Below are 9577 nucleotides of genomic sequence, written 5' to 3'. Positions count from 1 at the left end.
AAAAAAAAATGGAACACGGTCGCCTGTTGTGCGCCTGTAGTACGGGTGACTTGAGGAAATTCTTTTCCACTGCGATTGGTGAGTGGGATGCACGTGGTTAAAGTACTTATTTCTCGCTTCGTGCTCACTTCGCTTTGCAACGCACCCACCGTGTGGATCTCCCGGGCTCCGTACATGTTGAGTAAGTAGTGGACACTCCATGCGCACGGATCGTGAGTTTAAAAAGAGGAACATGCACGAAAAAGCATCATTTCTGCATTGAATTTCATTGAATTTAGTTTAACCCTCATCCACAAGGAAATGGAACCCTACGTAAACCCTGAAACCGGGCCTCAGAGGCCCGGTGTACCATGAAAATCTGACTCCCCCCAAAAAACATACAAAAATCTAATTTAATTTGAGTAAATAACTATGATCTTGTAGTATGCATAATGGAGGACAAATTGGCACTATTTGTTAGTTTGCAGGTGAAAATTTTCATGAAAAAATAAAAAACAATTAAAGATTTGTATTTTACCACCCAAGGACTCCCCTATGAAAAAGCTATTTATTTGACATTTGATGACCATTTCAACATCTTTTCTTTGAGGATACTTTCTGGGGAATATATTGAAAGTACTTGAAAGTTTAATGGTTAAAAAATTGGGTGAAAAAAATAATAAAAAAAAAAAACACATTAAAAAATAAGAAAAATGAAAGATTTATATTCTAACACCCAATGACCCCCCCCCTATGAAAAAGCTATTTATTTGATATTTGATGATCATTCTGACATCTTTTCTTTGAGGATACTTTATGAGGAATATATTGAAAGTACTTGAAAGTTTGATGGTTAAAAAATTGGGTGAAAAAAATAATAAAAAAACACATGAAAAATAAGAAAAATGAAAGATTTATATTCTAACACCCAATGACCTCCCCCCCCTATGAAAAAGCTATTTATTTGATATTTGATGATCATTCTGACATCTTTTCTTTAAGGATACTTAATGAAGAATATATTGGAAATATTTGAAAGTTTGAATGGTAAAATACTGGGTATGATTTATTTTTCATTCTATATAAGAAGAATTCAGTAAAAAGGCGATGGGGCCAATTTCTTGAGTTAAAAATGTAGCATTTTGACATGGAAGTGCAAAACCTACAGGTAGTAAGATGAATACTTGTTTAAAAAAAATTCACCAAAATTTTCACCACCAAACTTTCAAATAATAACAAAATGTACATCTCTGTGCAAACTATGTAGAAAACAATGGTATGGTGACTGAATATAAAATAGGTCCTTTTCTTTATGGGAATCCAAATCTCATGGGTATAAAAAAGAAGATTTTTATGATTTATTTTTCATTCTTTCACTCACTATTTTATCATCAAACTTTTAAATATTTCCAATATATTTTTCATAAAGTTTCCTAATAGAAAAGATGTCAGAATGATCATCAAATATCAAATAAATAGCTTTTTCATAGGGGAGTTATTGGGTGATAAAATGCACATTTTTAATTTTCTATTTTTCATGTTTTTTTTTAGTTTTTTCACCCAATAGTTTACCATCAAACTTTCAAATATTTCCAATATAATCTTCATAAAGTAAATTTAAAGGAAAGATGTAGAAATGATCATCCAATATCAAATAAATAGCTTTTTCAAAGGGGAGACAATGGGCGGTTAAGTGCACATTTTTAATTTTCATATTTTTTTCATGAAAATATTCACCTGCAAACTTAAAAAAAAAGTGCCAAAGTATCCTCCATTTTACATACTACATTATCACAGTCATATACTCAAATAAAATAAGATTTATGAACATTTGTGGTGGGGGAGTCAAATTTTCATGGGGAGTCAGATTTTCATGTTACACCAGTCCCTTGCTCCCTTAACCTCCACCTGGGTGCATGAGTATACACTGTGTATGGAAAATGCAGAAAAACGTTTTTTTTTTCTCAAAATGGAAAGTTTCGCAAAGGTAGCGCAGTCTATCAGGTATGTAATAATGATAGATTTAAACTGATATCTGCATATCAGGTGACCAAGGTGACCGATTACTCATAAATAATAATTTCTCCAGGTCTTGAATCTTTCACAGGCAGATTTCATTGACCATACTGATAGTCATAGCACACATGATATTGCTTGTGTAAAACATTTCATAGCAAAGCTATTTGAGGTAACATGGACTTATTTATCCCATGTGGAAGTAAAATTATCAAGCGACCGGGCCTCAGAGGCCCGGTTTCCAGGAAATGGGACTAACTTTTGGAAAAGTTAATTTCTACATATGTTGTAAATTATTTCAAAACTAATTAATTATCCATTGATGGGGTATAAGTTGCTTGAGGATTACATGAAAGGAACAGGCTCAAAACCTCATGCGAACGAAGAGAGAGCAAAAGATACATGGGTCTGGGCCTGCGAGGCCCCTGAAAGGTGATTGAGGGTTAAAAAAAACCCAAAAAGACAACAAAAAGCAATGTAGGGAGAGGGGGAGCGGGGACAAGCCAGGCATGGTTGGGCTCACCAACTATTGAATACTGCTGCAAATATAATGATATTCTCCAGGGCCGTAGCCTCCGGAGCAACGCACCCCCCCCCCCCCCCCCCCTGCGATTTAGAATTTTCCACACTGGTAGAGTCTTCGCCCCCTCGTGTCCGCTTACTGCCCCCTCCCCTGGCATTTTGCTCAGGCTACCGCCCTGTTCTCACACATGCGCTGTTTTTTATACCCTCCCAAAAAACATCACAACACGCAAGACTCGCGTGCAAAAGGACGAACAACTACCGCGAGTCGCAGGGGTCAGTGCGATGTCTTTTCCTGCAGGGATGCTAATTGCAATGTGCGATTGCCATGGAAATTGTACTCATTTCTTTAGTTTGTCTTGTAGCCTACGTGCGTGGCACGCACTGATACTTACTAAGAGAATGGGACGCTTGCGTTACTTTTGCACCACACTTTCTCTTTTCTATAATAATTTATCACTTTTTAAAACTTCTCTTTTGCTAGTAAAATATTCTGTCTATATTGCAAAAGATCTTTCAGTGCGTGACAAAATCTATAGTCAACATGCCTGTACACTCTCTCTCTCTCTCTCTCTCTCTCTCTCACACACGCACACAAACAAAAAAAACACACACACATACACATTGCTGATATTAAATGCAAGGGTGTTTAAGCCGAGTTATTCATAGACTATGAGAATGTAATTGATATTTCTCAAACGTCAAGTGAATATAAGAATTTTGGTCACAATTATTTTCCCAACGCATCCATGACTGTTTATCACCGTTCTTTATGGGTTTTCGGTTTTTTGTGTTCTCTAGTAAGGGGCAAATATATCACGTGAATTATGATAGATAGTTAGCGTGCTAGAGGAGAAATGTCTGACAAAGTATCATCATTCTGCAAGAACATGTATAGTACTTTATATACATTACATGTTATCGCATTGAAAACAGGGTTGCATTTTGCAGACGCAATTTTAAATATAACCGGTGAAAGGTTAAGTTTAATTTGACATACGATTTAATACCGTACCCCTTTGTTTTTTATCTTGGGATGTAAACGTGTTTTTTTATCAAAATCCAACTGTATCCATTGCAAATATTTCATATGTAAACTTTGAGAAAATTTTTGAAATATATTTGCTACATTTCATTAAATAAAGAATAGCAGAGTGAAGGAAGAAATGTATCACATGAATTGTGATAAACTTTTTCTCGTATTCTAGATGAGATATCTGAATAAAATCATAACAAGTGTCCCTTATACATTCCTATATCATCCAAATGAAAATAGTTTTATGTGTAGCCAGCACAATATAGTGTGGAGCCAGTTAATAGCGTATCGGTTGTATTCGTTTTATTAACTATTTTATACTAATGTACATATCATTTCCAAGGTTTCTTTTATTTATAGTAATGGCCTACTGGTGTCTAAGGGTCCATTCCAATAACCCTATCGTACTAGCAGGAGCGATCTGTCTCCGAGGGGATTCTCGCTAAATTACATTCAGTTTAAGCGTGCACAAAAATTAATAACCCCCCTAGCAGCTTCAGTAGGCGTGCCAGACATTTAAGCTGCTTAAACTGAGTGCAATTTAGCGAGAATCTCTTCTGAACTAGATCGAAACTGCTAGTACGAAAGGGCTATGGGAACCCAGTCAAAGCCATGTAATAACTTGTACAATAGATGTCGTGATTATCAGAAGCCAGTATATTGTGTCATGTGTTTTTACCATATCGATGAGGTATCTGTTGCGAAATAAGGTTATCCACTAATACTGTTGTATTTTACGTAAAGAACATGTATCGTTGCATGTTGCGGAGGCTGTTTATGTATTTTGAAGACTGTATTTTATTAATACTATATAACGTTTCTGATGTTTGTAATTTACCTTTACGAATATGTGTTGTCGTAATGTTTAGTAAATGTGATTGTCTTATTTAATGCAGTAAGTGACTAGTTATTAAAAATATATTTAGCATTTAGAATACATCTGTGACATTATATGTACAATCCCTTGGTGCAAATCATCTTGTATTACTACTAAATGGTATATTTTGCCATTGTGTACAAGGTGTTATAAATTGTAAAATATGATAATAAAAAATGCATTGTATGAAAATGATTTTTTCATTGATTGACAACAGGTGTTTCGCTTATGCTGGTGCATAAGTTGTAAAATATACGGGGGACTCGAAAATAACATAATGGCCATTTTAAAGAACAAACAAAATTTGAAACGAAATCATAGACAAATTGTAGCGTGATCTTTTGAATGGCAAAGGATAGACGAAGATACTTCATCAGTGAGGCCAAAAACACTTCATCAATGAAGCGGTCGACTTCTTTTTACCGCGTATTTAGCAGTAAAATCATTTGCCCCACCTTTCAAACGAGCTTTCCGTGCATTCTTTTCCGTTAAATGATTTAGAGAGATTAGAAAATAAAATTCAGAGAAGGATAAAAAAATCTTCATTGTAAACAATATGAGGATAGTTTTGAACTCCAAAGTCCTATTTCACTTTAAACGTGCCATAAACAACAAAAAACAGAAAGAACATCTAACAGAAGAATAGATTGTTTGAAAAGTTAACTTTTGTCTACCTCACTCCGCGTCTGGTGTCATATTGTGTTGGTGGTGCTTGATGACACAATATGACACCCACGTGGTTGTTCCCTAGATGACGAGGGTGCAAATATTGGTCGCCAGGTATTCTAGAGAATCTAAATAGCGACGAAAGTGGATGCATTCTCCTGCGCACACCCGCAGGATTTTAAACTCTAAGGTTAAACAACCGATGCGATTTTTATACACATAGGCCTACCAGACATATGCTCTGAATATTTGAACTTTCCTCTTGTCATTTCTGCTATATAATCGGTGACGGCATAAGATCACAAAAGGTTTTACATTATGGTTAGCTTACAGGAAACGTAAGCACCTTTTGACTGTTTGAAGGGACGTGTAAAACTGGCAGTCGGGTTGGGTTAATGAGGAGACATAAATAATGTATAGGTTTGAATGCGGTGAAAAAGCTCTACTGTATGTAGTAGGCCTAGTAAAAAGATCGATCTGATCTCACTTCCTTTTTTAAAACTCTTCTTTTTTAAATTTGTAAGCTGCATTAGATCTTAATTGAAAGTGTAGTTGAACAATTTAGCGTCTAGTTTGTAAATTCCCTTCAGTTCGTTGAGATCTGAAGAGGGCACGTTGGCGAAATAGGACCTCCAAACTCCTGCAGACGACACAGATGACATGTCACCATCAGGGTACTTGAACTTCTCAGCCACGCGCAACAGTTTAAGCAACATGCTGACATCATGTTGGATAGTTTCGTATCGCACAATGACGTCATATTTGACGTCACATGGATTACACAACTCGTTATAAGTTCTCCAGTGCGGGTTGAACGGTTTAGTAGAAAGCTGAGAATAGACATTAATGTATTTGACGAACGCAGCAAATGAAATTCCGTCCCCTTCTTGCGGCGCGCTCTTCATCCCCGGGGATCTCATGAAAGGTTTGATATAGGCCCCAATTTGACGTGAAAAAGCGCTGAGTTTCTCTAATTTGTTCCTGTAAGCAGACACTAGTCTTTCAAAGGGATGCCTCACAAGAACAACTTTCAGATAGTTTGCAAGACGGAACTTGATTCCAAATTCGGAAAAGTCAGACAGGGGCACCAAAAACTTCTGATATTTATAGTGCACTTCATACGCCCCAATGTCTTTGTATTCTGTAATATCTGCGTTTGCCGTGAGCCCATACATCAAACGTTTAAAGTTCGTACAGCCCACTTTTGGTATTTCACAGTATATCAGACTGTGTCTGTCGTCTACCCACAAAAATGGACGACCAGCCAGAATACTGCTTGCGTTTGTGGCAAGTGCTAACTTGGTGTTTTTTGGACATGCGTCCTGTAGAATTTTTCTCCTTGCTTTCATTATATTTTGCCAACTGAGAGGCACTTCCGCCCACGAAAAGTACTGAAAATGAAAAAAAAAAAAAAAAAACTGAAAATGTTATTTTCGTAGTAGTACACGGGTTTGAAGGAAATTTGCATTTTATAAAATAATTATATGACTTAATCTTCATTAATAAAATATCATTTGAAGCATACCCGACCACTATTTAGGTTGTTGGCCTGCATTGCCTTCCTCATGGAGATCGTGTTTTCTGAAAACAAGAAAATAGATCTGGGCCCCGTATCTCGAAAGCTTCGCTATGTTGCGCACGGATGCGAGCATGGCGATTCCCCACCGGCTATCTCTAAGCCTTAGCAAACGCAACGCAATTATAACCTCAAACTCTACTAAAATTCGATTGCCGCATAAAGTAATGACGTCATAACATAATTACACAAAATGTAATTTTTTCACCATGACGCTAATCAAGAGGCTGTTTTTATTTATAGGAATATCATAATTACAAATACTGATATTTGAAGTGTTGGACACCAATAAAATTTCAAAAAACAATTCAATTAGCGAAGCTTGGACTGACACAATTATTGACGCATTTGTGAGTAGTGTTCTGTCTCATAGTAATAGAGTTATAGACATTGAGGAAGGTCACGGTGCGACCGAATGCTTTGTCTCTGCTTTTTCATTTTGTGTAGAAAATGACACTTTTAAATATATGCTTATTATCAGTAGACTACACAGATGAATTATATTCATCAGAAAATATAAAATGATGTATGAAATGTTTAATTTTCAAATGTTTATGCATCATAAAACATGACTTTAGCATTCTTCACGTAAATATTTACCGCAAGTTTTCCTATCAGAGGTACCGAGTGATTCAATCTATTATAAGCTTCCATGTTTTTGTTATAGCTTTTGTTATATGCTATTATGACTAGCAACCCAAACTTGCCGCCATGTTTAATTACATGAAAGACACATTAAAATGACGAATTATGCATACGCAGAGGCCTTTGCGACTAGTTTGTATCGCCGCAAATAATAGCCTCGAAACTAATGCTGATTTCGCTATTAGCGCACGGCCGCGATTTGCGAAGCTTTCGAGATATGGGATAGCGCGGAATCGCCATGCTTGCGCACGCTCGCCATAAGCGAAGCTTTCGAGATACGGGACCCTGTTCTCATAAGGACAATGTTTCAATTTTTAAGGTAAGTTGTAAGTAAAGAAGGCCATTGAACGAAAACCACAGGACCTGTTTTAATGTTTTACGTTAATGTTATTGACGTTGACACCTGTGTTTAGCTTGTCATGTTAAAGAGAGAGAGAATCAGAGGTGTGTGTGTGCGTGAGGGGGAGAGAGAGATAGCACGTGTGTGTGTCAGAGAGAAACAGATAGAGAGAAGAGAAAGAGAGCACGTGTGTGTGTGTGTGTGTGTGTGTGTGTGTGTGTGAGCGAGAGAGAGAGAGAGAGAGAGAGAGAGAGATCTACCTGTACCTCCATCTTCCAGGCTCACAACTTCCAGGCCAGGACTCCACGTAAAGACAAATACCAACACCAATATACAGAATACCACGACCACAGTATGAAAGACGTTTACCCGCGTTAGGTGCATATTGCTGTCCATTACCACCTCACACGGATCACTTAGCAACTAAATAGTTCTTTCGTCAGACATTTGCTTGCTTGGCGCAGTCTAAAATGTAAAGAGAAGTGCAATACACGCATGTACCTTGCATGCGACATCCTGAGAGATATCCTGACACCCAGATCTTGTCTGAAATGCAAATTAAATGATAAAATACATCCACGCGCTAACTACTCTACTTAATGGCGACATTTAAAATCTTAAAAGCCATCAAGCGGATATAACATCCATTTAATAGACAAAGAGCATTGATGATATCTAATAGAGAGAATTCGAGCAATGTTGGAAAACTTTTTCAGGTGATAAACAACGAGAGGCCCCGGAACAGCCGTCTTTTTGAACAATGAAACTTGATTTAACTATGGGCACAGATTATTTGGCGTGGTAGGACGGAGTAGTTGGCTGCCTCCTTTCTGCATCCGTGCACTGACACACACCTTGAAAACGGGTAGTGTGGTCTGATCTACCGGTGAATTCAGGATCATTCGGTGCCGAGTCTGGTAGTTGGGTAGGCCTGTAATTACCTCCGCCAAGGAGGTTATGTTTTTACCCCTGTTTGTTTGTCCGTCTGTCATCAACATTACTCAAAAAGTTATGGACCGGTTTTGATGAACATTTCAGGAACTGTCAGAAGTGGGCCAAGGAACAGATGATTAGTTTTTGCTGGTGATCCGGATCAATAATCAATCAATAATAAAAAATATCGAAAATTTGGGGGTGAAGCAGCATTAGATGGAGGCTTTGCTGCCTTGGCGCAGGTCTGAGCTCTCTGAGTGCTTTTCTAGTTATTATTGGAACCTACAGGGCTCACGTTCGTGCCACTGAGTAAAGTTACCCTCTATCAGGGCGACAGATATGTCTCTGTTTAAATTCACGGTTATCCTCTGTACAGCGAAAATGTTCACAAAATAATAATTGCAGCCCTGGTAGTGGATAGAGGGTAAAGTATGGGCACGTTTACTTCTGGCACAGATAATTACTGGGTATGGTAGAAGTGAGTAGTTGGCTATCTCTTACATGTATCCATGCATGCACTAATATAATTATTATAGGAACCTACGGGGTTCAGGCTCGCTCCGGCGGGGTAATTAATTCAGAAAATACACAGACTGTGTGGTGACGTCATATTGTGTCATGACGTCATGTGGGATACGTAGCACGGTGACGTCTTGTTATATGGGATAAAAGACTTTGTTTTACTAAGAAACGAAAATGGTTACAGCTGACTTAGGCCTTAAAATTAAATAGCGACATTTTCATTGTTCATTGCTGAACGTCTCCATTTCCGTAGCCGTATCCTTATACGGTGCCAACTTCAAGGGAATAATACTGTACAGGTATGTGTCAGGTAACGCTTGGTTGAGAACTAAGGATCTCCTTTAAATACGATCTTAGTGCCGGTGTGACAGGAATGATAGTCGTAGTATTTTGTAGAGGAATTGAGTTGATTCTGTAATTTTGTCCACAAGTGGATTGACAAACTCTTATGATACTTACACGGAG

At 37.6% G+C, this 9577-nt stretch overlaps 1 protein-coding gene across 1 annotated transcript; it reads right to left on the bottom strand.

Annotated features, from left to right (window-relative positions):
- Positions 1–4348: 4348 nt before the first annotated feature.
- Positions 4349–6470, bottom strand: LOC147759493 (carbohydrate sulfotransferase 11-like). Its single transcript, XM_086998240.1, has one exon. The coding sequence runs from the start codon at positions 6443–6445 to the stop codon at positions 5633–5635; it is 813 nt and encodes a 270-aa protein (XP_086854366.1). The 5' UTR covers positions 6446–6470; the 3' UTR covers positions 4349–5632.
- Between the last annotated feature and the right edge of the window lie 3107 nt (positions 6471–9577).

The sequence above is a fragment of the Lingula anatina genome, chromosome 10 (assembly GCF_051362555.1).
Source record: "Lingula anatina isolate TDL-2025a chromosome 10, LinAna3.0, whole genome shotgun sequence".
In the NCBI taxonomy this organism is placed as follows: domain Eukaryota; kingdom Metazoa; phylum Brachiopoda; class Lingulata; order Lingulida; family Lingulidae; genus Lingula; species Lingula anatina.
The sequence above is the reverse complement of the archived record's forward strand: the minus strand, read 5'-3'. Positions and strand labels throughout refer to the sequence as shown.